The sequence below is a fragment of the Mesoplodon bidens genome (assembly GCF_964165515.1).
Source record: "Mesoplodon bidens genome assembly, chromosome: 15".
In the NCBI taxonomy this organism is placed as follows: Eukaryota; Metazoa; Chordata; class Mammalia; order Artiodactyla; family Ziphiidae; genus Mesoplodon; species Mesoplodon bidens.
Genome location: NC_138171.1, coordinates 69,892,347 through 69,919,995, shown reverse-complemented (window position 1 = coordinate 69,919,995; position 27,649 = coordinate 69,892,347). Strand labels below are relative to the sequence as shown.

The window sequence follows — 27,649 nt, the reverse complement described above, 5'->3', positions numbered from 1 at the left end:
ATACATGTATCTGTCCACATAGATACAACCCGTAGCAGTTGTCGAGGCACTGGCTCTATTTCTTCAAAATATGTTGGTGGTGTAAAGTGACTTGATATCCAATTTTAAAATATTGCACAAAACTTTCCATCAGGAAATCTAAATAATTTTTTTTCTCAAAAAAATTGGGAAAAAAGGTTCTCTCGCTTAAGACTTCCAATTTATTTTTATTTTAAAAGATTCCTTCCTTTTTGAGGTTGAGATCTCATTTAGGGGCTACATGTGATACTGACGTGTGGTTGCCAAGCCATCTCTGCTAAAGGCATGAACACATCTAGCGAGTAATAGGTACTATGTCTCCGTCCTCATGAGGGAGACTTCTCCCCCAAGTGGGCTGCAGCACCAGCTGGTGTAGTTCTGAGGAAACCTTGAATTCCTTTCCTCAACAGTGACCTAAGTGCGCTGCTAGATGATTTATTGATGGACAGAACCCATAAATGTGGTTGTCATTTCAAAGAGAGAGACATGCTGTCCTGAATATTTGCAAAATGGTCTTGTAAAAATGTTTTGTGAGTGGTAGTTTTATATTATGTTTTCCTTTAGAGATTTAAAGAAATCATTCATTTTGTGCCTGACAGAGACATTTGCACATAATCCACTGTGGGCATTTGGGTTACCTTAATATCAATCGCTTTGACTCTTTTAAAAGAATTTTGAAGAGGTTCATACTTAAAGTATTTTTATCCTAACAATATCTCTCTTTCTATGACATTGCTTTGCTTCTGAAGGTCAGCCTTCTTCCTTTTATTTTTTAAAAATGCTATATTTTGTCATAAGTACATTTTTTCTTTCTAAAACTAATTTTTAAAAAATAGGCCTTAGATATGCATTCACATACTCCATTTCTAATTCACTGTTTTAAACTTTCAGGCTCAACGTTAAAGAAGCTTCTACACACTGGAAATTCTATTAAGGTATTTATTTTAGATGAACGTGTAATGGCTTTTTTCATTACTCTTAAACTTATTCATGCCATAATGTGACAAAATTAGGCCATTTTGAAAAAAAAATCTTTAAAAGCCATTTAACTTAATTTTTATTTTAATTGAGAAATGATATGACATATATTAGAGTTTTTATACTTATATCATAATTTATTGTGCTAGACATTTTAAACATTATTAGGAGAAAGTGGCTTGGGATTCGGAGTTTGGAATCCTGCGTTCTAATTTCGATTCTGCCGTGTGCAGCCAGGGGACCACCGGCGAGGTGCTGACTGCTTCAGCTTTATCATCAGAAAAGAGAAGTTGAACCAGATCCTCCCTAAGCTTCAGAGCTAATGTGCCTGATTCTGTTCACCCCAGTAATCTTCTTGTTAAAAATTATAGTTGTCTCTCAATTATCTTTTGCTATTTTTGAGAACGCTTGTGGGGAAAAAGAGCAGCAGAGGCTTACTCTTGAATGTTCATTTGCAGCAGATTGATCTTGTAATTTAGGTTAAAATTGGCTTATTTTAAAATGAATGTGCCTTTATTAAAAGTATAGCATTTGATGCTGGAATAAGATGACCCTAAAACATAAGTGGCAAAAGAAGCCAGCCTGGGATGTATGTTTTATGGAAGATAATTCACTTCATAGCTATTTAATTTATGTGTGTGCCTTTAATAAGCTAATACATTTTTGGTTTTATATCAGTTTAAACAATCCTAGCCACTCAAATTGGTTCACTCCCTCTTACCTGTTGGAAAAAAAGAGATGAGCTGTCCCTAGTTTCATGATTGTTCCATATTTTGTCCCTCCTATTTTAATTAATGGTCTTATAGCTAAAACTTACCAGCTTATCTTCTGTTTATTATTGGACTCATTTATATTTAATTATCTTAATGCAGTTAACATAAAAAATTGGACATTTGTGATCGAAGTATGTAGAAAATTTTCTCTTGTTAAATTTGATATAATTTGGTTAGATATACATAGAGCCCTGTCATTTTTTGTTGGGCGCTGAATAGCATTATGTATTCAGCATCGTCACCACTCATCTTACCTGCTGGGCAGGTGTGAGCGGCTGAGCAGAGCAGAGCCGTGCTGAGTCCAGGGCATGTCTGGAAGGGTGTCATGGGATCATTGTTGATGGAGTATCTGTCTTGGTGTATTTGACTTCTCTGGGGGGTCAGCCAAGCTTTTCTCTCTCCCTCTCTCCCTCTCTCCCTCTCTCCGTCTCTCCCTCTCTCCCTCTCTCCCTCCCTCCCTCCGTTCCTTCCTGTCTCTCCTCCTCCTCTTACCTTTCCTGCAGAGCCTGGGGCTTGGCTTGAACACTTGCTGTGGAGGAATCAGCACCACTTTGGTGTCACTGAAAGGAGATCAGGCAGCACCCCAGTTGCCTGTATTTGGAGCTCACTCCATCTTTCAGCTGCGTCTGACATTTTTTTCATCTCCTTTGCTCGTTTAACCTCTTTTATTGACATCATCTTCCCAGCCATTTAGGAATATAAAAATGGAGTTACCTGTGTTTATGAATTCTAGGAATGGGAAGCTGAAAGTAAGTGCAGAGGAGGAAAAAGGGCACATCTGTCTATATTGATATTTTCTACCAGTGATGCCAACGATTCGGCGCATGGCAAAGGGTAGGAGAGAATAGAGTAGGGACACAGACAGGGGAGCCAGGTCTTCAGGGTCCTATTCAGCTCTAAGTGTTCTGATTTTCAAGAACATCATACATGTGCATAATGTAGTGACACGACAGAAATTCTATCCAAAGCACAGTGTAAGTTTGGAGGACGATTCTCTTTGCATTGTTCTCCTGAGTATTCAAGCGTTGATGGTATGGGTGCTGTTGCCATAAAGAATGAAATACTGCTTATAGGAAATGCTTAGGTAGCACTTATGTGAGCTGGGCAATTCTAACTCACTCCACCCCATACCAGAACTTTGTGGTAAACTCTGTCATCATCCCTGTTTTACAGATGGGGGCGCCGAGGCACAGAGGAGTTAAGTGGTCCTCCACGGCTCACAGCTAAAGCTAGAAAGTGGCTGAGGCTGCACTGGAGCTCAGGCACTCTGGCCCTCGTGCTGGGTTGCAGTGCCCTTGCTTCCTGGTCACTCAGGGAAGGACTTGGTGCAGGACTTCAGTAATGCTTTTAGCTTCTAGTTTATTTCCCCCCAGAACCAATGCTACATTGCAATGCATTTCTGCAAATACATGTACATATTTACTTTTGTTGCCTTTGATATTGTTTTTAGATAAGATGTGAAGGAATCAGGCTGTTTCTCCTGTGGCTTCAAGCACTTCAGACAAACTGTGCAGAAGAGCAGGTGCTGATCTTTGCTTGCCTGGTGCCCGGTTTCCCAGCCATCATGTCGTCCAGGGGGCCCTGTACACTGGAGACACTCATCAATCCTGGCCCCAGCGCAGCTGACGGTGAGCGATGGTGGCACATCTTACAGGTGGAAACAACCCTCCAAGTTGTGTTGAGGAATTCCTTGGTCTGTCCTTTTCCTGAATAGAGACCTTGGTTTCATAGATGCGTAGTCGTGTTTCGTACTCACAGTAGATTCTTACAAACATTAGAACTGACAGAGTTGGAGCCTGTTTTGTATGAAATGATGACAGGAGAAATTTACTGGAGTGGTGGAAACAGGAACGGAAGGGAGGGCACGGCTCTTGGCAGGAGCAGAGACACATGGTACGTCCGGAGTGAGTGCTTTTGTTGCTGTTAATGAGATTTAAATCCGCCTCCCAAACTGCTGCCTGTTGCCCTCATCGCGATTGTTCTATAAGTGGGCGTTCACCTGCTCCCCCAGGCTCTTTGTTGCCAGCTGTGTATTTTCATGCAGCGTTCATGGAAGGACAGTGGTGGCCTCACCGGACTATTAATGCCAGCGGTTTGTGCCCAGTGAGTTTTCAAGGAACTTGCCCGTTAGGGCCACTGATTATTACTGCCTATCACTTTATTGCCCAGTGACAGGTATTTGATCTTGGGCTGGCCAGAGCAGAATGTGAAAGGGAAAAGAATGGTCCCGTGAGGGAGGTGGCTTCATGGGCATCTGTCCCCTGTGTCAGATGGGCCTGGCCTGAAGTGTGAGCAGTTCCAGCGGTTGGTACATATATTTTATTTTATTTTTTTGAAGTTTTTATTGGAGTGTAGTTGATTTACAATGTTGTGCTAGTTTCTGCTGTACAGCAAAGTGAGGTACATGTATTTTAATAGAGGCCATTTTTCAAAGCCCTGTTTGAAATTTAACTTTGGTGAAAGAGGTTTCCTTATTTTCCACTCTGCAGCAAAGATATATCCAGAAGAAATCACGCCACTCCTGCCAGCCATATCAGGGGAAAAGATCACTGAGGACCAAACGTGCTTTTTTCTTCAAATACTGTTGAAATATATGGTTACTCAGGTATGAGCAAAATCGTGGATAATTCAGTGATGGTCGTATTCTCAGTAGGAAAGAGGAAACATTGCCTCTTTTCTTCCTCTTTGTTCATATTTTATATTTTTGCTTTTTCTTTGAGGTGATTTTATTTGGTATTTCACTAAACATAGAATGCGTGCCAGGACAGTTCAGCAGAGACCAGGCCTACATACGTACACGTGTGTGTGTGTGTGTGTGTGTGTGTGTGTGTGTGTGTGTGTGTGTGTGTGTGTGTGTGTGTGTGTGTGTGTGTGTGTGTGTGTGTGTGTGTGTGTGTGTGTGTGTGTGTGTGTGTGTGTAAAGGACCAATTCCGTCCTCATATGTCTCCTTTACTTTCATATGGTTTCATATTATTCACACAGAACACTTCACTTGTGACTCTTCTGCTCAGCAAACGTGTGGGATTTGAATCACCTAGTAATTCTCTGCGACACTAGCCAGGTGTCCTACAATTGAACTCACTTCCACACTCTCTACCTGGAGGCGGCCTCAGGTCTCACAGGAAGGGACTCAGTCCTCTAATGTGCCCCCACCCCCTCAGATGCCAGTCGCGGGGAGTCGGTCCCCAGGTTGCCCACGACTTCTGTCCAATCTACCTACAAATCAGAGGTTCACATGACTCACTCCTCAGGTTCAATTCCTTTTCTGAGTGGCTCACAGAACTCCGGGAAACATTGATTTACATTTCCCAGTTTATGAAAGGATAAGATAGAGGACACGGATGAACAACCGATGAAGACACACACAGGGTGAGGTCTGGGGGCGTCCTGGGCGCAGGGGCTTCTGTCCCTGTGGATGGGGGTGCGTCCCCCTCCTGGAGTGTCCATGTGTTCAGCCTGGACACTCCCTGAAACCCAGGCTGTTGGGATTTTTCTGGCAGCTTCTTCACGGGGACATGATCAATTATTGACTCCATTTCCAGCCCCCCTCCCGCCTCTGGAACAATGGGGCAGGGGGCGGGGAGAGGTTGAAAGTTCCAAGCTTCAGACCGCGGCTTGTCCTCCTGGTGACCAGCCCCGTCCAGGAGCCCGTTCAGAGTTGCCTAGAGCTCTTGTCACTTAGAAATGACCAGGGTGTTAGGGACTCTGTGCCAGGAGCCAGGGGCAGAGACCAGCATAGGTATTTCCGTTATCTCAGAGCCAGGGGCAGAGACCAGCATGGGTATCTCCGTTATCTCAGAGCCAGGGGCAGAGACCAGCATGGGTATCTCCGTTATCTCAGAGCCAGGGGCAGAGACCAGTATGGGTATTTCCGTTATCTCCGAGCCAGGGGCAGAGACCAGCATAGGTATTTCCGTTATCTCCGAGCCAGGGGCAGAGACCAGCATAGGTATTTCCGTTATCTCCGAGCCAGGGGCAGAGACCAGCATAGGTATTTCCGTTATCTCAGAGCCAGGGGCAGAGACCAGCATAGGTATTTCCGTTATCTCCGAGCCAGGGGCAGAGACCAGCATAGGTATTTCCGTTATCTCCGAACCAGGGGCAGAGACCAGCATAGGTATTTCTGTTATCTCAGAGCCAGGGGCAGAGACCAGCATGGGTATTTCTGTTATCTCAGAGCCAGGGGCAGAGACCAGTATAGGTATCTCCGTTATCTCTGAGCCAGGGGCAGAGACCAGTATAGGTATTTCCGTTATCTCCGAGCCAGGGGCAGAGACCAGCATAGGTATTTCCGTTATCTCCGAGCCAGGGGCAGAGACCAGCATAGGTATTTCTGTTATCTCAGAGCCAGGGGCAGAGACCAGCATGGATATCTCTGTTATCTCAGAGCCAGGGGCAGAGACCAGTATAGGTATTTCCGTTATCTCAGAGCCAGGGGCAGAGACCAGCATGGGTATCTCCGTTATCTCAGAGCCAGGGGCAGAGACCAGCATGGGTATCTCCGTTATCTCAGAGCCAGGGGCAGAGACCAGTATGGGTATTTCCGTTATCTCCGAGCCAGGGGCAGAGACCAGCATAGGTATTTCCGTTATCTCCGAGCCAGGGGCAGAGACCAGCATAGGTATTTCCGTTATCTCAGAGCCAGGGGCAGAGACCAGCATAGGTATTTCCGTTATCTCAGAGCCCGGGGCAGAGACCAGCATAGGTATTTCTGTTATCTCAGAGCCAGGGGCAGAGACCAGCATGGGTATCTCCGTTATCTCAGAGCCAGGGGCAGAGACCAGTATGGGTATTTCCGTTATCTCCGAGCCAGGGGCAGAGACCAGCATAGGTATTTCCGTTATCTCCGAGCCAGGGGCAGAGACCAGCATAGGTATTTCTGTTATCTCAGAGCCAGGGGCAGAGACCAGTATAGGTATTTCTGTTATCTCCGAGCCAGGGGCAGAGACCAGCATAGGTATTTCCGTTATCTCCGAGCCAGGGGCAGAGACCAGCATAGGTATTTCTGTTATCTCAGAGCCAGGGGCAGAGACCAGCATGGGTATTTCTGTTATCTCAGAGCCAGGGGCAGAGACCAGTATAGGTATCTCCGTTATCTCTGAGCCAGGGGCAGAGACCAGTATAGGTATTTCCGTTATCTCAGAGCCAGGGGCAGAGACCAGCATAGGTATTTCCGTTATCTCCGAGCCAGGGGCAGAGACCAGCATAGGTATTTCTGTTATCTCAGAGCCAGGGGCAGAGACCAGCATGGATATCTCTGTTATCTCAGAGCCAGGGGCAGAGACCAGCATAGGTATTTCCGTTATCTCCGAGCCAGGGGCAGAGACCAGCATAGGTATTTCCGTTATCTCCGAGCCAGGGGCAGAGACCAGCATAGGTATTTCCGTTATCTCAGAGCCAGGGGCAGAGACCAGCATGGGTATTTCTGTTATCTCAGAGCCAGGGGCAGAGACCAGTATAGGTAACTCCGTTATCTCTGAGCCAGGGGCAGAGACCAGTATAGGTATTTCCGTTATCTCCGAGCCAGGGGCAGAGACCAGCATAGGTATTTCCGTTATCTCAGAGCCAGGGGCAGAGACCAGCATAGGTATTTCTGTTATCTCAGAGCCAGGGGCAGAGACCAGCATGGATATCTCTGTTATCTCAGAGCCAGGGGCAGAGACCAGCATAGGTATTTCCGTTATCTCCGAGCCAGGGGCAGAGACCAGCATAGGTATTTCCGTTATCTCCGAGCCAGGGGCAGAGACCAGCATAGGTATTTCCGTTATCTCAGAGCCAGGGGCAGAGACCAGCATGGGTATTTCTGTTATCTCAGAGCCAGGGGCAGAGACCAGTATAGGTAACTCCGTTATCTCTGAGCCAGGGGCAGAGACCAGTATAGGTATTTCCGTTATCTCCGAGCCAGGGGCAGAGACCAGCATAGGTATTTCCGTTATCTCAGAGCCAGGGGCAGAGACCAGCATAGGTATTTCTGTTATCTCAGAGCCAGGGGCAGAGACCAGCATGGGTATCTCCGTTATCTCAGAGCCAGGGGCAGAGACCAGTATGGGTATTTCCGTTATCTCCGAGCCAGGGGCAGAGACCAGCATAGGTATTTCCGTTATCTCCGAGCCAGGGGCAGAGACCAGTATGGGTATTTCCGTTATCTCCGAGCCAGGGGCAGAGACCAGCATAGGTATTTCCGTTATCTCCGAGCCCGGGGCAGAGACCAGCATAGGTATTTCCGTTATCTCCGAGCCAGGGGCAGAGACCAGCATAGGTATTTCCGTTATCTCCGAGCCAGGGGCAGAGACCAGCATAGGTATTTCCGTTATCTCCGAGCCAGGGGCAGAGACCAGCATAGGTATTTCTGTTATCTCAGAGCCAGGGGCAGAGACCAGCATGGGTATCTCTGTTATCTCAGAGCCAGGGGCAGAGACCAGTATAGGTATTTCCGTTATCTCCGAGCCAGGGGCAGAGACCAGTATAGGTATTTCCGTTATCTCCGAGCCAGGGGCAGAGACCAGCATAGGTATTTCCGTTATCTCCGAGCCAGGGGCAGAGACCAGCATAGGTATTTCTGTTATCTCCGAGCCAGGGGCAGAGACCAGCATAGGTATGTCTGTTATCTCCGAGTATCTGACGATTTTTGTCTGTTTCCTCCTTTCTTGCCCCTCTTCTCTGTGCTGGTGAGACGGGATGGGGGAGGAGCAGGCCCGGGGCTGACGGGAGGGTCTGGAATGATTGGGCAGAGCGGGTATGGGCCCTGAAGGAAACCCGTGGAATGATCTCGTCCTGCCGTTAGCACGGCCTGCTTTAGGGTGCGTGGTCCTTTCTCTGAAATTGACCAGCTGAATACAGAACTAAACTAGGGGATTTATGTCTCTTGGTCTGTATTTCTGAACAGTGATGAGGTTTGGAAAAGGCTACTGCTTTTTTTCTCTCAGCAAACACGTCCCTGGTCCCTGAGCTCCTCCGGGGTGTCGTCCAGGCTCTGTCCTTCCCGTCACAACCTGGTTTCTTGACGTGTAACCTCTGCCATGTCCGCTTCCTCACCCAATGGGCCTTTGACACCCACTGTCGCCTGCATCTGCCCCGTCACCGCGAAATCAGGGGCCTGGGATGCACAGGGTTCTAGTGTCAGGTCCAGAGAAGGACACTTGAGTGTTTGTTGTCCTTGACCTTCCGGGTAATTCCAGGGGACCCCCTTCTTTGTCAGGGTCTGTCCTCCTGGGATGCTTCCGCTGGCTTCCCCTCCCGTTCTTTCCTCCTTTCTCTAGGAGACTGTGTTTCTCGCTGCCCTTTCTGCCCACCGTGTCCCCCGGGGCGACCTTGTGTGCTCTCCTCTCCCCGATTGCTTTAGCAGCACCGCAGGCACAGGACTCCCACATCCTGAGCGCCTGGCCTGGGTTCTGTCGCCGTCGGGGAGCCCCACGTCCTAGCTGTGCGGCCCCTCCTGCACGCCTCTCAGCCCCACATGTCAGGAGTGGTTGGGTCGGGCTTTCCATCCATCCCAGGAGAGCAGCAGAGTAGCCAGAACCCGGATGTGCTGGGGGACTTGGGTTTCATTCTAGACTTGTGACCTCAGATGGGTCCTGTAGCCCCTGGGACCCCATCAGAGGAAGGATTGGTAGAGGATGGAGGTGACCCCCCCTCCACTGTGTGCAGGATTGTGTTTGCGTGTCCGCCCGCCCCCTCCCTCCCTCGGCCTGTTGGGTGGGTGGGTGGGTCCTCGGAGCAAAGCTTCGCCCTTGCCTCACCCCAGGGGGCTTCTGACAGGTGGGAGACATGGGCCCCTCTGCCCCAGGTCGGCCACGGCCCCTCCTCCCTGGACCGCAGGTGCCCCGGGGGGGCCGAGTCAGGAAGGTGCCAGGAAGCTCTGCTCTAGAGCGTGCTGTGGTCTCACAAGTGTGACGGCCAGTGGCAAGCATTCCCTAAGGGCCTGTTCACGCCACGTTTCCCTCAGTCCTGCGAGGACCGCCCCCACCCCGTCACCATCTGGGCTCCTGGCCTGTGCGGGCCTCTCCCTGCGGGGGAGCTGTTTGCAGTGCTCCCACTGGGGGATGCGGCACTGGTTATTTGAGGGGGAAACAGTGTCTCGACACTGTGAGAGGGTTAAACTTAATCTGTAGCTGGGCTGGCGAGCCAGGTTTATCCCAGCCTGTGGATTGCTCTTTTTTTTTAATTGAAATACAGTTGCTTTACAATACTGTGTAAGTTTCAGGTGTACAGCGAAGTGATTCAGTTATACATGTAGCCTATGGATTGCTTTTCATGCCCTTTCCAAGATTCCATAGCTTTGCGTTTTGATAATGATTTTGCATGTAGGTAACATTGGATAAAATTCTTGCAAGGGATTGTTTCCTTAATTCTTGTTTATTGTAAATGGCATTTTTTGAATTAAAAAAAAACACCTGATTACTTCTGACAGAACATTTTAAGGGCACAAAGAACATTAAATCATTACAGAGAACATGTAGAAAAAAATATGGGCATGATGTAGTAGGACAAGTTTAAAAAGATATGGTATTTTTTTTTAATATCTGGTAAAAATTCTGTTTTTAACCTAGTTACTGTTTTGTTTTGAAGTATTCCTTCTTGTCATCTGTTGAGTTTTAAGATGTTATTACATAATTGTCACTGCTATTTCTCACATTTTTTATTTAGGATAGGGATTTTAATAACATAGCAGCACTTCAGTTGAGTATTCATTAACCTGAAATGTAACTATATACATGTTTTTCCCATGTGTTATCTGAAGGCCGCAAGCTTGGAGTGGAAGCACAAGGAGAATCAAGAGACTGGTTTTAAATTTCTTTTTACATTGTTTAGAAAGTATTACCTTCCTCATTTGTTTCCATCATTTACCAAGTTAACAAACATCTACAAGCCTGTGCTTGGTAAGTACTGAGTGGGCTGTGTGTCCCGCCACTTCCAAAGTGGCCTTTGATTATTTTTAAAGCAAATAATCATTCCTTCTTATGTTTAATGGTAACTTTGTTGTAAGAAGTTTACAGTTTCCTAATGAATGATTTTAACTATTTGTACAAACTAAGATTTACCTCAGTTCACAGCAATAAAGGGAATCTGTGGCTCCTGTACTTAGAAGTAATTTGATATGTATCATGGTATTTTTGGTGTAATTACATTTAATAAATTTTTTAATGTAAAAAAAGCCTGAATTTCCTGAAGTTTACTCTTACGGGTGGTGGGGTGTGGAGACCCCAGACCTTGCCCAGGGATGAGGCCAGCACAGGCCACAGAGCTGCCCTCAGTATGGCTTTTTCAGCACTGGATCCTTCATCCAGCAGGTGCTACTCCACAGCTTCTAATGGAGGGACAGATGTTTGGGTGACTGGGGAACCGAGGGACGGTGAGCGCCCGAGAGATAGGAAACGTAAGGGGATTTCTAATTTAGCTTCCAGGGTTTTCCTTCTATAAGAGGTGAGGACGCATAGGACAGAAGCATCCCTTGCAGTGGTGGCGGAGGAAGTGGGGTGGTGGACAAATCTTTCTCTCCCTATTATTTTAAAATGAGTGAAAATAGTTCAAATAAATGATCAAGAACAGTTTTGGAAGGGAAAAGGCCACAACAACCGTTAACACATCTGGGGAGTGTGGACAGCTAATTCAATTATCTTTGGGTGTCTGTGTGTTCACCCACACACCTGGGCAGGGAGAAGCAGCTGAAGCTCGGCTCACTTGGAAAGTGGTAGAAGTGCTGACTTTTAGTGGTACCAGGGTATGTATTTTGTTAGCTATATATTTGTGGGTAATTTTTTCAACAATTGTTTCTGATTTTGTAAGTCCTCCATTTCATTGTAGAAAACATGGTGTATTGTTACTATCCTTAGATCAAAAGGGATCTGTTGAGAACTTTTCTGCCACAGGTATTTCAGTAAGAGAGTTGAACTTAGAGCAAATGGTATCTCAGATTTAATACCATATCATTTTCATATTAATTATGGTATTTAAAGAATGAGAAGTGGACTTCTTATTAATTCTTTGGAAATGGTGGTGTCTGATATCTCCAAGATGAAACATGACCGTCTGAATTCTTTTAGACGTAAAGTAGATTATACTAATTCTATGTCTTTGGATGCATCTAAAGGGAGAAGGATATAAAACTAAAGATTAGTAGATTTGACCAGTGTAACGTTAGATGGTAAAATACCTAATGCAATAAAAATGTCTATATATGCTTTTACGTCTATTCTAGTCATAAAATAAGATTAAATTAGTTATATGTGAAAAGATTTTCACTATTATAATCTCACGTAATTTCTCAAATTCGTTAAAAAGAGTTATGACCTTTGTTTTTCCACAGCTGTATACACAGTTGTATGTAGATAATAGCAACCACCACCCCGCGTTGGTCAGACTGCAAGGCAGACCCAGAGATGAGCCTACCAGAAGATGCCATTTTTAATCAGTTGGGTTTTTAAATCTCAGCTGCTGTTTAAACAACCAGATATATGTCTATTTAATTAGAAACTGAAACATTTGTAGGGGTTACATGATGTTACGACTCACTAACCTGATCATGTGTTATTTTGTCTTGCAGACATCCCCCACTTGAGACCAAAGCCCATGTATATTGCTACAACTCGAGACAGTGAGAACACTTACAGCACAAAAACCCCATACATGGCAGCTCGTGTTGTTTTTATTAAGTGGATCGTGACTTTCTTTTTGGAAAAAAAGTATCTAACTGCAACACAAAGCGCTAAGAATGGAGTTGATGTATTGCCCAAAATCACTCAGGTATGTCATTCATCACTTTTTTATCTTTCAATTCTGGTGTCATAACCTATACTAACACCAAAGTAATTGCCTATCAGGGTTATTGGCTCTCACAGGTTGTTGGTCATAGGCTCCTCTGTCTGTACTGCTGAGGTTTCAGAGGAAGCCGTGAGTTGGAAGCACTTGCTGTGCTCTGTTGGTGTTGCCATGACACGACCCTGAGGCCGAGGGAGGCCTTCTGAGCAGGTGGCTGACCTGTGCACTCCTGGCTCCCTCTCACCTCCCATGCTTCACTCGGGCCCCAGTGACCTTGAGCATGATGCCGAGGGCCTCTCTTGCCTTGTTCCTCCCAGCCCCAGCAAGGTCCTCAGGAACTGTGAGGTGGTCCATGGAGAGGACCCCTGAGACTGCCAGGTGCCCTCTGGGATCTCAGGGAGAGAAGAGGTGGGTCAGCAGCTCAGGATTTTGGGTGGTTGTTGAGCCACTGTGGGGTCCTCAGAAGAGAGGGCTGTGTCTCCCTGAGGCCTGGGTGAAACCCTCTTCTCACCTGGGGGCTGCGGGGCTTCCCTCTCTCAGTGGCATTGGTCAGACACGTGGGGCTTTCCCGGCAGGCTGTGTGGCTTCGGGCCTTTGTGCAGGCAGAGCAGGACCACTTGTGGAAGTCAGAGAGGCCGCTGTGTGGAGGAGACATGGTTTCGTGTGCTTTGTTTCACTGGTGCCAAGAACGGGAGCAGGAAGTGTGGTCCACTTAGTGCCGGTCGGCCGACGCTCTGCAGTTCCCAGATGGGTGACGTCGGCCTGGGCTGGAGGGTGCACTTCCCGAGGGGCCCTCGGTACCCTGATGACAGAGCACCGAGCCGGTCCAGAGCACAGGCTCCGTAATAAGAACAACAAAAGACTCGCTAAAAGAAAGTTTTAAAAACGCTTCAAGTTGTGAATTTAAAAATTTAGTAGGTAAACTCAAAATGGTAATGATCACTGCTGAGAACAAAAGTGGTTTTCTGACGAAATATCCCACAACACTGATAAAAAAATCAGAGATGGAAATAGAAACTAATAGATAAAACCTTAGGTGCAGACCTACCTTGCAGATATTGTGAGGATAGAAGGAGAAAAGAATGAGAAGTAATAATTGGACGAACAGTGACAGACGTTTACCTAAGCTAAAGAAAAAAGTCATGCCTTAAACTGAAAGGGCCTTCGAGTCCCAGGAAGAATTAGCAAAACAGACACCAACCTAAACAGACATTTGACTTTCAGGGATTAAGGAAAAATGCTACAGACTTCCAAACAGGAACTGCAGTTATTTCAAAGGAATGACACTGAGATTAGCACCAAATATCTAATGAAATCTGCAGCGCTGGAAGCCAGAGGAAACTGTCTGTCTGTCCCTCGGTCTGTCCCTTTCTCAGAGTCTCACTTCATATCACGTACATAAGCACTTGGTCACATTGGTTTAAGGCCTAAGTTGACTTAAGGTCTAAATAGAAAAACAAAGTGATAAAGAGCTTAGGAAAAAATCTAGGAGAATGTATAAATTTGGGAAGTGGGAGACCACCTTTGGTAGAGATGAAACCCACAAACCAAAGACTAATCGAGGTTTGACTTTATTTTAAAAAATAGGGCTTCCCTGGTGGTGCAGTGGTTGAGAGTCCGCCTGCTGATGCAGGGGACACGGGTTCGTGCCCCGTTCCGGGAAGATCCCACATGCCGTGGAGCGGCTAGGCCCATGAGCCATGGCCGCTGAGCCTGCACGTCCGGAGCCTGTGCTCTGCAGCGGGAGAGGCCACAACAGTGAGAGGCCCGCGTACCGCAAAAGATAAAATAAAATAAAATAAAAAAATAAATAGAAAAAGATTTCTAATGTCAAAAGATAACATAAAGCCAGGCCCAAGCAATAGACTGTGAAAACATTGGTCGCATCATGACTGTTCATAGTCTCTGCTGTATAAAGAGCACCTATGAATAGACATGAAGACAAATAAGTTAACTGAAAATGGACAAAGGAGGTGAAAGGCAATTCACAGAAGAGGAAATAAAAATGGCCCTGGATCTCTCCAGTAGTCAGGAAAACACAGTTCTGAGCCACGATGAGAGGCCTTTATTCACCCGTCAGGTAGACAAAAACTAAAAATCCTCAGGTAGACGAAAATCTGTAGGAAATATAAGAAACTCAGTCACACTCTGATAAATTTTTCATGGCATCTTAATGTGGTTATGCAGGCAATTCAAAACACTATCGTAGAAAGGATGTAATTTTTCCTGCCTAGTTTCAAAATTTCAGAAATCATCACCTGTATTTATTGAAAATAAGTTGCTCATTCTTGAAACATACATTTGGAGGATGAGAAGTAGCAAGACTAGCAAGTTAACCACTGCTTCCAGGTTCTAATTTTTTTCCTGTTGACTCTTCACACTTGTGACTCGCTTCCTTTTATTTTATAGCTACAAGTGTCATAAGGTTCTGACCTCCTGAATCGGTTAGGAGAGTTTTATCACCCTAACAGGAAAGAGGCACCAGAACTCAAACTGTCATATCCATAAAAGAAATGTTTCGGGCTTCCCTGGGGGCGCAGTGGTTGAGAGGCCGCCTGCCGATGCAGGGGACACGGGTTCGTGCCCCGGTCCGGGAGGATCCCACATGCCGCGGAGCGGCTGGGCCCGTGAGCCATGGCCGCTGAGCCTGCGCGTCCGGAGCCTGTGCTCCGCAACGGGAGAGGCCACAGCAGTGAGAAGCCCGCGGACCGCAAAAAAAAAAAAAAAAAAAGAAATGTTTCAATCTCATAAAAGAGCAGCTCGAGGTGAGGCTGGCCGAGGCTGTGGCTGGTGCCTGCCCTCTCCCTTGTTCTCTCCTTCACCCTTTCCCTCTGCTCCTCCCTGAAGGTTGCAGCAGCAGCTGGGGCCCTGCTTTCCTAGTTCATGTTTAAAGACAGTCCAGAAGTGCAGAGCCCTTCCCTTTTGTCTTTGGGAACGATTTAGGTTACCTGTGCGCTCTGAGGACAAAAATAAGTTGCTGATTGGCTCAGATCTGGGGGTGTGAACAGCCCAGGGGGGCAGCGACCAGCTTCCAGGAAGCAGAAGGGTCCCCTGGTGCAGGGGGTCAGCTTCCTGTGAGGCAGGTGCGCTGCATGCAAGGGGCGAGGCGCAGAGCGCTGGGGTTCCGTGAGGGGGGAAGGGATGCTGGGCAGACACCACTCAGGCCCACGGCTACTGTGCCCTGAAGGTGGCCATGCCCAGACGTGGCCACTGCCGTGGTCCAGGCTGTTAATACACCTTGCAGTCAGTTGTTACGTTAGTTTCCTGCTGCTGCTGTAGCTAATCACCACAAATGTATTATCTTACAGCTCTGGAAGCCAGAAAGCCAAAATCGGTCTCAGTGGGCTAAAATCAAGGTGTGGGCAGCTCTGTGTTCCCCCTGGAGGTTCCGGGGCGGGGAGGGGGTCCATGCTCTTGCCTTACCTGGCCTCCAGAAGCTGCTGCATTCCCCAGCTCACCGCCCCTCATCACATCATGTCTCCCTCGGTTTCCATCTTTACATCACCTTCTCTGTGTCTGCCCCTCCTGCCTCCTTGTGGATCCTTGTGGTTACATTGGGACCACCCAGGTAATTCAGGGTCCTCTCCCTATCTCAGTATCCTTAATTTAGTCACATCTGCTCAGTCCCTTCTGCCACGTAAGGCAGCGCAGTCAAAGGTTCCGGGATTCCGGGCGCATGGACATCTTGGTCATTATTCTGCCGACCTGTCTCCTTGTGTTTCTGTTTCTGCCTTATAGCTCTGTTTTCCCTCTCATCTCACGTGTGTCTGCCGTATGTTCTGCTCCTCATTTACATCATACAGGAGAAAAAGCCATTTAAACAACTGAATATTAAATTTTGGAAATGGAGTTGCAGGAATGAAAGCACATGTAATTGTATTTATCACCTGAAAGTTTTTGTTTGGAGTTTCAAGTTTAATATAATTTTACCCGTGTAAAGTGAACATCACTGTCTAAGTCAGGTGATCCAGAATCTCTTTTCAAAGAATGTACTGCTCTTATAAGAGCCATTTAAAACAATATTTTAAATGCTGCTTCCAAATAGAGTTCACACTTTTGCCACTATTACTGTGTTAAAGGTCATGTATGGGGATTTTTGTGTGTGTGTGTTTTTCCAAAGTGAATTTACTTCCTTTTGATCTAGAACTAATAACTTTGACAGTATTTTTCACCAGGGAGGAAAGGAATTAGCTCACTTAGCCCTCGGAGAATCTGGTTTGACAGATATTCTTGTTTGGTGGCATCATTCATGGGAGAGCGAGAATACAGTTGCTTGGAAATCTGGTACCATGTTGGCAACAATGACCACAAATCCCCCCTTCAAACCTGAACATTCTTGGTGCTTCATCTCAGCCGAAAGTGTTTTCAGTGAACTATTATTTATTCCTTGGTAATTCATTTTTGTATGATATAGAAGTACTTCAGCATGTATTAGAGAAAACGGAGTAGTGATTTTAAAATTTCAGTAGCACCTTAATTAAGCATTAAAACCCAAAGAAGTCCATGAGGGAATGAAAAAAAGTGTGCGATACTAAGACAGTTGATCACACTTATTTGTATGATAACTCTTTAGTTACAGTGTTAAAGTACCACTTTTACTAATTCTGAGCCAGCCCTTCAATAATGATTCATGGGCTATGGGTTTCCCGAAATTGTTGTATCTTATGGGGTGAACAGTTAGAAAAGATGAATCACACAACTTGACACCCCTGGGGAAGCTTGGGTATCACACAGACCCACTTGTCTGTTGACTGCCACTCTAGTGCTCTGTGTTCTTACTCCTATCAAGGCACGCGTAGGCTGCCTCCAACCCCGTGGGCAAATCATGGCAGGGAATTGAGTGGCATCAGGCATCACCAGCAGAACGGCAGCTGCATCCTCGTTTCACACCTGCTTTGTGGGTGTCCTCATCTGACCTGACCCTGAGGGTGAGCGAGTCTCAGTATGAGCCATGGGTTGAGAGGAAACCAGGGTGGGGAGGGGAGGGATTAAGTGGAAGCCTGTATCATGCAATTTCCTGAGCCCTGACAGCACAGACCTAGTCCAAGCAGATATGCCTGTTTCACTGGCTAAGCCTTCATCATATGGCAAAGAGGTAAAAAGCATCTTTATATTTACCACCAGAATCAACTAATACTAAATTATAGTTGAGAATTCCAGCTTGATTGTAGTGGGCAGAAAATGGACCTCTCTCTGTAGTTAATTCGTATTCATGCTTTTATTGTTAATCTTCAGAAAAGAGGCAAGAAATGAATAAACTTGAATTACCAGTTTGTTTCCACTCTCATCACTTACTATAATTATAAACGCCTGTTAAATCATGCAGATGTTTTTGGAAAGCAGCCTTTTGCTGGTGTGAACTAGAGGAGGCTGAGAAAAGACTGTTTTATCAAGAGAAGTAGTTTTCAGGGCCTCCCTGGTGGCACAGTGGTTGAGAGTCCGCCTGCCGATGCAGGGGATACGGGTTCGTGCCCCGGTCCGGGAGGATCCCATATGCCGCGGAGCGGCTGGGCCTGTGAGCCATGGCCGCTGAGCCTGCGCATCCGGAGCCTGTGCTCTACAACGGCAGAGGCCACAACAGTGAGAGGCCCGCGTACCGCAAAAAAAAAAAAAAAAAAGAGAAGTAGTTTTCAATTTATGGCATGATGGGAAGTTCATCTATGTTATCATTATGTTCTCTTTGGATCACAGAGCTCACTTTTTAAAAACAATGTGGTGCCTTTAAACATAATTCTTTACGTACATGGTTTTAGTTATCTAATTGCTGTGTTATCTAATTCGTTATCTAATTACCTCAAAATGGAGTGGCTTAAAACAACAACCCTTTAATCATATTACTTATTTCCCTTTTTGGGCCAGGAATTTGGGTGGGATTTGGTTGGACAATCTGTGTGCTTCATGTGACGTTAGCTGAGGTCAGTGGGCGGTGGTCAATGGCTGGTGGGGCTGGAGGGTCCAGGATGACTTCATTCCCGTGCCTGTTACTCTGGTGGGTGCAGCTGGAAGGCTGGGCTCTACTGGGCCTCCCTTTCCACGTAGCCCCTCTAGCGAGGCAGTTGGACTTCTTCCCTGGCTGCTTAGGGCTCCGAGAGCAAAAGTTCACAGAGATGCCAAGCGGGAGTGGTCAGCCTCCTGGGCCCGGGGCCCGAGAAGGCACAGGTCCCCTCCACCCTTCCGTTCTGCTGGTTAACGCTGTCCCCCAGCCAGTGGGGATCCAAAGGAGGGGACACAGATTTCCCCCTTCTGCAGAGGGAGTGCCAAAGAATTTGTGGCCATTTAAAATTTTCTATGTAAGTACTTTTTTTTTTTTTTTTTGGCCTGTTGGGAAAATGAAAGTTATTGATCAAAAAGTCACAGTTTATTAAGCCATAAAGGACATTAGATTTAATCCAACCTCCATGCTTTACAGATTAAAAATGTATGTATATCAGTAAAAATGAGTAAAATTTTATTTTTCTCTGCAAGGTCGTTGACCCATCAAAAAGATGAAATAATTTCTGTAGGGTAGCTCACTGCACGGTGTGGCAGTGCCTTTGATAAGCCACACAGGCTTAATATCCCAGGCATGAAGAGAAAAATTACTATCAATATAATTTTCTATTAATTTTCTCTGGAGATTATTATTTGGATATCTGCTTTGCTTTCAAACTATCCTTGGTAGTTACTGAAGTTATTTTGTACGACATTTCTTGTCACTTCTTATAAAAAATATTCACAGTAGGTAGAATGTTAGTGGTATTTGGGTTATATATTTTTGACCCAAAAGAATAATACTGTAATTCACAAAGATTGAAGCAAAATAACATGTATGTTGTGTTTGGAGGAAATCTTTAATTCTGGGGGAAATGAGAGCAAAAATCAAATTAAACTTTGTGAATGATTACATAGATTATTTTATTTCTTTGAGCTCCTAAAACCTCTAAATATTTAAAGTTTTATAAATATTTTAGTTAAGTTTGATCCGAGATTCTGAATATAAAACTCAGATCAAGGTCCTTCTCATAAAATACCCTTTAAAGATATTGACACTCCTCTGATCAAGGTGTCACTTACTCATGTGAATCAGATGAAGCTTCCCATTTTTTGTGGCTGCAAAAAATCCACCAAATTTTCAAATCTCTGTGACTGTAGATTAAGTGCTGAAGAGTGGAGACGAGAGGTAAGGATAATATAAATTCATTTACACATTAATTTATTCTGTGATTTTACAGATATAAACCAAACGTTTTAGGCTGATAACATTTCGCAGCCTCCCTCCCTGCAATACTTTTCCCATGAAAATAACTTAGTTGGGGAGGAGTTAGTTGGTGAATTAGCAAGTGGGTAAGTGCAGGTCCTGGAGTCCCTTGTGCTCCGAGCAGGGCTGCGTTTCAGCTGCTCTTCAAGTGCGTGGTGACTGGAGTCCCTGAAAACAAGGCAAGCCTTCAGTCTTGCCAGGTGTTCTGGAGTCTGGGAGGATCACTCAGGAGCGGGTGCCTTTCTTGCAGACCGTCGGGGGTGGAGGTGCGGTGCCGGAGCGGGCGCCGGAGCTGGAGGGCGGCGGGGCAGCCGAGCAGGACAGAAGCCACTTGGACAGCAGCACCCTGTCCGAGCGCCGGCTCAGCAGCTGCAGCATCTGTGGCGTTGAGGAGGAGCACCGCTCCGTGTACGAGATGGTCCAGCGCATCCTCCTGTCTACGCGTGGCTACGTCAACTTTGTGAACGAAGTGTTCCGCCAGGTGAGAGAGAGAGAGAGAGAGAGAGAGAGAGAGAGAGAGAGTGTGTGTGTGTGTGGTCACGAAGCTGAAGAGGTTTTTGTTCTTGTTCTTTCACTAATACTACTCCAAGAAATATAATCGACAAGTTGGGCTCCATCACACAACTCCATAATGATTTCTCTAATCCCACATTTAATGTGTCATGTGGAGGGGTGTGATTTGGGCTTTTTGGTAATTTGTTATTTTGTTTTTATGACTTCGGTTTTTGTAAAATTCCTACACGGGGTGGGAAGATTTTATATTTGAACAAAATCATCCTGCAAATACCTCGTGTTTCCATAACAAACTTTAAACCCAGAGGGAGGCGGGGAGAAAGCCGCTCCTGAACCCCCGCGGCACTGAACCACCGCGGCACGTGAGCACAGCCGAGACGGCCCGAGGCTGGATTGTTCCAGGGCTGTAGGAGCTCACGAGCTGCAGGTTCCTGCACAGTTGGACTTTTGCCCACAGGGGCATATGGCAGGCACCTCTAGTAGAGGTATTTATGGCCTGAGAGGAAAAAGGAGGCTAGGGAGGGTATTCAGAGGAAGGAAAGGAGCCGAGGCCAAGACGTTGAAATCATTGACCTTTGGTGGAAACTGGTGGGTGAGAAGGTGTCGGGATGAGCAGAAGTGCAGACAAGAAAACAGGTGCAGCAAGGGAGGATGCTGGAGAGGTCAGAGCAGCCCCGAGCAGCCTGCCCACCGCTGCAGCTGATTCATTGTCTGGACATGTGTGTGACTGGACACGTGTGACTGTCACAGTGGGGAGGGAGGGGCTGCTACTGGCATCTAGTGGGAGGGAGCCTGGATGATTTTAAACATCTGTGGTGCACAGGACAGCATCCCCCCAACCCCCCCGCCCGTGACATGTGTGCCCACAAGGCAGTAGTGCTGCTGGGCAGAAACCCTCAGCTGCAGCTTCAGACATAGGAAGCAGGGCCTTGATGGGGTGAGACAATGGCCTGGCACATGGGAGCAGCCATTGGCCACCTGTGTCTTGGAACCGGTGCCCCGGGAAATCGAGAGCTTGTATGTGATGAGCGGATGGTCGTTCAGTCTGTGCCCCGAGCAGAGGGGGAGGCCCTCGGATGGCAGAAACCTGTTGGGGGGAGAAGAGGGAGGAGCCTGTTCACACAGGAGCGATGCATGTGCACCGCCAAGAGCTTCCCGCGGAGGCGAGAGCCGCATGGGGAATGAAGAAACCTTCACCTCTGAGACTTACAGGAAAGAAACCTCCACCAAGAGTGACAGTCCCAGCACAATCCACAGCAGTCTAGAGGTTTTACTGTATTTTGTTTTTTAATCAATAAACTATTTCTACTTAAGAAAATGGTGAGAAAGTGGCCATGGACAACATGGAGCAAGCAAGCATGGCTGTTTTCCCGTAAAGCCTTACTTACAAAACTTAAGTGGCAGGCTGGATTTGTTTTGTGGATCATAGTTTGCTGATCCTGATCTATAGTAATGTTTTAAACCCTTGGATACAAATACTTAAAATCAGATATCATTAACAAAGCCTTTAAATTTTGCACAAGAGACAAGTGCTAAATTGATGTGGTTCTACCTATATTGCATATTTATTTATTTATTATACACATAGTTCCATTTGCATCCATTATTGGCATTCCACCCCTGGCAATAGTATGTTCTAAGTTCTAGATTCAGTCAAAATCCTAAATCCAGTGTAAATTCAGTTTTGAAGTAGAAACTGCATCATTGAGGTAACTGCAGACTACTTATGTCTGAAGTTATGAGCCATCTTTGTATCATGAAATTCAAAAACGTTTACATTTTATAATTCTTTTTTTCTCTCTCTCTCTTTTTTTTTTTTTGCGGTACGCGGGCCTCTCACTGTTGTGGCCTCTCCCGTTGCGGAGCACAGGCTCAGTGGCCATGGCTCACGGGCCCAGCCGCTCCGTGGCATGTGGGATCTTCCCGGCCCGGGGCACGAACCCGTGTCCCCTGCATTGGCAGGCGGACTCTCAACCACTGCGCCACCAGGGAAGCCCTACCCTTGTTATTTCTGTCTGCTCTTTTCTCAGCTGAGAAATATCCTACTCTGACTGTGGGTTTGTCTGTGTTCACAGTTTATCAGTATTTGATATATATGAATATGAATTGTACTAAGTAAAATTCTTAGTTGCAATACAGATTTAGAATTATTATATGTTCCTTTGAATTGAATCTTTTATCATTAAGAACTTTCTTTTTCTCTAGTAATGCCTTTTTTTTTTTTTTTTTGCCTCAAAGTCGTTCTTGCCTGTTCTGAATATAGCTCTCCAGTTTTCTTTTGGTTAGTATTTTCATGGTGATCTTTTTCTAACTTTTTGCTTTCAACATCCCCTTTTCATATGTTTTGGTTGTCCTCTTATAAATGGCATGTTGTCTTTCTAATAGTTTTCAAAATCCAACCTTATAATCTCCATCTTTTGATTGGAGCATTATTGCATTTACATTTAATGTAACAACTGCTATAATTGTCTTTACATCTACTATTCTACTTTCTGTCTTAATTTTTTCAGACTCATTACATTTAGCATCCTATTTTTCTCCTCTAGATAAGTATTTTTACACTCATTTGTAATACTTTAAGCATTAACAATATGCATCCCTAACTTAAAATCTAGCATTAATTTCAACTTTTACCTCTCGGTATGCATTTTAGTTCCATTTACTCCTTCTCAGTTTATATACCACTGTTATGTGTGTGTATGCCATTTAATGCCATATTATGAATATATAATATGTATTATATATATGCAAATATATATATATATACATATACATATATATCATCTCTTTCAGAGCTACTATAATTATTTTATCCAGTTTTATTCTTTTTATTCATATATATTCATATATATATATTATTCATTTAGATTTATCCAAATAATTACCATTTTTGTTGCACTTTATTTCTTCCCAAATCTCTGACCTGGAATTATTTTCCTTCTGCTTAAAGAATAACTTTTAGTATTTCCCTTAGATTAGGTCTCTTGGTAAAAATTTTCTCATTTTCTTATCTGAAAATGTCTTTGTTTTGCTTTTATTTTTGAAATATTTCTTTACGGATGTCAGATTCTACTTTGGCAGCTGTTTTCTTTCTGCACATTGAATATTTTGTTCCATTGGTTTTTGGCTTTCATTGTTTCTTTGAGAAGTTATGCTAAGTCATGTGGTTATTCCTTTGGAAGAAATGTGTCTTTTTTCCCCCGGCTCCTTTTAAGATTTTCAGATTGTCTTTGGTTTTCAGCAGTCTTAGTGTAATATACTTTGAATGTATCCTGCTTGTGTTTCTTTGTGATTCTTGAATCTGTGGCTTGATGTGTTTTATCATTTGGGGTAAAATTCTCAGCCATTCTATCTTCAGATGTTGTTTCTGCTGCTTTTGACTCATTCTTTCCTTCTGCATCTCCAGCCATGGAAAGGATAACCTTTGCATCGCATTCCCTCTCACCTCTCTTCTGATGGAGCCATCCTTTGTCTCTCTGTGCTTCATTCTGTATATTTTCATTGGATTTTTTTTTCCAGTTTACTCTTCAGCTACATCCATCCTATTGTCAGCCATTTACATTGGGCTTTTAATTTGGGTTATTTTATTTTTCAATTTCATATACATCTTTTTCTGATACTTTACCTAGATCTCTTATATGTTTAAATTATCTATTGTTAATGTGATTTTATTAATGTTGACTTCTTTTCTCACATTTCTGATTTTTTTTATTAATGTGCTCTATATCATATTAATCAGACTGTGCAAATAATTTTGGTTTTACTATGCTTTTATTTTCCTCCAGAGGGGATTTATATTTGCTTTCTGGGAGGAAGGTAATACTGAATTTGGGTTACATAGTTGTCTACGTTTGGATTCTGATCACCTTAAACAAAAATTCTATGTGCAGACGTGTAAGGGGATTCTTTAATGTTAAAAAGTTCACATAAGTATGCATAATGCTACAACTGGCCAGTTGGACAACTGACTCTCAAAAAAGGAAGGGAGGGAAGGAAGGAAGAAAGAAAGAAGGAAGGGAAAGGAAGAAAGAGAAAGGAAAGGAAAGGGAAAGGCAAAAAAAAGACGAAAGAAAACAAAAGCCCTGGTTGGTAACATTTGCCAACTTCTGTGTTGCCACTACTCCCACTATGGCCAATTCAAGTTACCAACACAGCGTCCCTGAATGTGAACTTGGGAAGAGACATGACAACTGGCTGTACTATAATCTCTACCATCTCATCATCTATCTATTTCTCAGTTGTGGGGAAAAGTTCTCAGTTGTACAATTATTATTTTTCATACAGCCAATTAATATATCTCTATAGGTATGCATTTTGGTTATTTTGTGGAAAAAAAATTGCATTTTGTTTTCTGGCCCAATTACACAATTGGCCCAATTGAAGCAACTGCCCTAAACACAATTGTCTTTTTTCCTCAGGTGAGTTTGGTGTGCACAGGAACATGTGGCCCTGTGTAGTCTGTGTTTCAAAGGAAAGTCTGAGATGGGTGCTGGGTGTTGAAAATGTCTGTTGGGCTCTTTGGTGACCTGAGCTTGTGTTAAAGGGAGTTTCTCTTATCATTTTAGGCATTTTTGCTGCCTTCCTGTGACATAGCTGTAACCAGAAAAGTAGTTCAAGTGTACAGAAAGTGGATCCTCCAGGACAAACCTGTGTTCATGGAGGAACCAGACATAAAAGAAGTTGCCCAAGAAGATGCTGAAAAATTAGGATTTTCAGAGACTGATAACAAGCAGGTGATATTTTATCACTTATTGTTTGAGTTGGGAGCATCTATATTAAAATATAAAGCAAAGTATTCTGCTCAGTCAAGGGTCGCAGTCAGGCCACCTCTTTGTTGTCAGCTCTGTTGCTCTCGGGTTGCTGAGTTCCATGAGCGCCTGCCTCAGGGAGGCTGCTTCTGTTCTCTGTTCAAGGTCCTCTGCCACATCCTAAGCTCAGGCTTGGCCACATGTGCGTGGCAGCTTCTTTATTCACTACTGCATGAGAGTCTTTGAATAAGCCAAGATACTTTGCACGTCTCTGTATGAGACTAAAAATGTCACTGCCGTATCATTGATATGCTTAAATAAGTAATATTCACTTAACTAAATTTAGAATGTTTTGGCAGACTTTCCTTGTACAGTGGCCATACCAGCAACAGTCCAATGTGACACACATACCAGCAACAGTCCAATGTGACACACAATATTAATAAGTGAAGTGAGCCTCGCTTCAGGGCTGGGTGCTGTTCTCAGAGAGGGGTGCTATCAGGATGGACCTTTCATTCCATGTTAGATAAAGCCACAGGTGTGAGTGGGCCTCTACTTGATGCACAAAATAACTTAGGTCGTATTTATATTTCTGGCATGCTATTTTGACATCTAGTCTGAGAATTATTTCTAAAAGTGGGTGTTTGTCATGGCAATTAACACCAAACATTAAAAAATACTTGTAACCAAAGGTATATCACTTTTAGATATCTATATTAATTCCCTAATTTGATTTTTCAATATTGGTGAAGTCGTCTTCATAACTAGTCATGAGATCAAAACAAATCAACAGTCATGTTCACTGGGTCATTGGACAAACGTTATCCATTTCTTCAGCACATACTAAGTGCTAAGCACCATTTTAGGTGATGGAGGTAGAAGGGTGAACACAATAGAAGAGAGACTTGCCTTCTAGAACGTGTAATCTCATGAATTCTGGTGAGCGTAAGGAGCTAAATACACAACATGTGCTTCTCCCCACTCTGCTGACTGATTGTTATTTTCTAAAGACCTCATCTGAAAGTTCTGGTCACAAGCGATCTTCCAGTTGGGGACGAACTTATTCCTTCACGAGTGCTGTGAGCAGAGGGTGTGTGACCGAAGAGGAGAATAAAAACGTGAAGGCTGGGGCCCAGGCTATGCTGCAGGTATGCGCCGGCCACAGACGGGAAGGCTCCCGGATGGAGTCAGCTTGAACATTTTGTTTATTGGGGGTAACATCATATAAAGTATGGTGATGTTTTTAGCTATCCATCAGTAAACAGCCCTTAAATTCTCATGCTAAGTTTTCTTTTGCTTGCCCACCTTCAGTTTATAAAGATTTTTTTTTTTTTTTTTGGTCAGAGAAGACATCTGAACTAGTTGCAGTTTTTTGAGAGGGATTGTTATACAGTGAATATATGACTGAGATTTCAACCTTAAAAGTATCTTCTTTTTATTTATTTATTTATTTACTTAACATCCTTATTGGAGTATAATTACTTTACAATGGTGTGTTAGTTTCTGCTTTATAACAAAGTGAATCAGCTATACATATACATATGTCCCCACATCTCTTCCCTCTTGCGTCTCCCTCCCACCCTCCCTATCCCACCCCTCTAGGTGGTCACAAAGCACCGAGCTGATCTCCCTGTGCTATGCGGCTGCTTCCCAGTAGCTATCTATTTTACATTTGGTAGTGTATATATGTCCATGCCTCTCTCTCACTTCGTCCCAGCTTACCCTTCCCCCTCCCCGTGTCCTCAAGTCCATTCTCTACGTCTGCGTCTTTATTCCTGTCCTGCCCCTAGGTTCTTCAGAACCATTTTTTTTTTTTTTTAGATTCCATGTATATGTGTTAGCATACAGTATTTGTTTTTCTCTTTCTGAGTGACTTCACTCTGTATGATAGACTCTAGGTCCATCCACCTCACTACAAATAACTCAATTTCTTTTCTTTTTACGGCTGAGTAATATTCCATTGTATATATGTGCCACATTCTGAACACATATGGGTAGTGAGTTACCTGGATTCTAATTTGTAAGACAAACTTGGTGATTATATAATCTTATAAGTAATATTCCTCTTAAAAATTGCCTGGGTTTATGAAGAATGATGCTTAATGCAGTAATTTTTAGATATTTATCTGAATGAATATATGAAATACCATTTGGGAACATTGGAAGGAGCAGCTTTGGCTTATCACTCAGTCTCCCCAGATCTCAGGATTTTATCTCAAAAATGGAGATTGGGAGATTACCTCTTGGGTTGCACCCAGTGTGAAGGTTGTTAGAAGTATAAGTGAAAACACAGGGTCCCTCTCTTTACCCTGATCCCTGGCACCCCACCCTCCTCCCCATATCCATACCACGTTCATCTGTGTCCAGTTAGGCCTCCCACACAGAGGCTGGGCATAGGGTCTGGGGCAGGAAGGCATGGTACCCAGTTTTCAGTGATGCCGTGTTTCTGTCATCTGTCTCTTGAGAGGATTCCTTATTGTGGGATCCTTTTTGTTTTCAAGTTAATTGGCAGTTTAATATACTGTAATTAATGAATTTTCTAATTTTTCATTGAAAATCAGCAAATAATTTTAGCTTTAAAAAACTCAAGATGATTTTACCTGAATAGCTTCAGAGAACTTTG

At 44.5% G+C, this 27,649-nt stretch overlaps 1 protein-coding gene across 5 annotated transcripts in view; it reads left to right on the top strand.

Moving 5' to 3' along the window:
• Nucleotides 1–27,649, top strand: part of RALGAPA2 (Ral GTPase activating protein catalytic subunit alpha 2) — a 287,179-nt gene that overhangs the window by 55,488 nt on the left and 204,042 nt on the right. For all 5 annotated transcript variants that reach the window (XM_081256663.1, XM_081256662.1, XM_081256661.1 and 2 more), the window contains exons 5-12: nucleotides 910–953; nucleotides 3,220–3,397; nucleotides 4,259–4,374; nucleotides 10,511–10,649; nucleotides 12,314–12,513; nucleotides 20,016–20,246; nucleotides 24,844–25,011; nucleotides 26,037–26,174. In XM_081256663.1, the coding sequence (XP_081112789.1) occupies nucleotides 910–953; nucleotides 3,220–3,397; nucleotides 4,259–4,374; nucleotides 10,511–10,649; nucleotides 12,314–12,513; nucleotides 20,016–20,246; nucleotides 24,844–25,011; nucleotides 26,037–26,174 (1,214 nt within the window). The remainder of the gene's footprint in view (nucleotides 1–909; nucleotides 954–3,219; nucleotides 3,398–4,258; nucleotides 4,375–10,510; nucleotides 10,650–12,313; nucleotides 12,514–20,015; nucleotides 20,247–24,843; nucleotides 25,012–26,036; nucleotides 26,175–27,649) is intronic.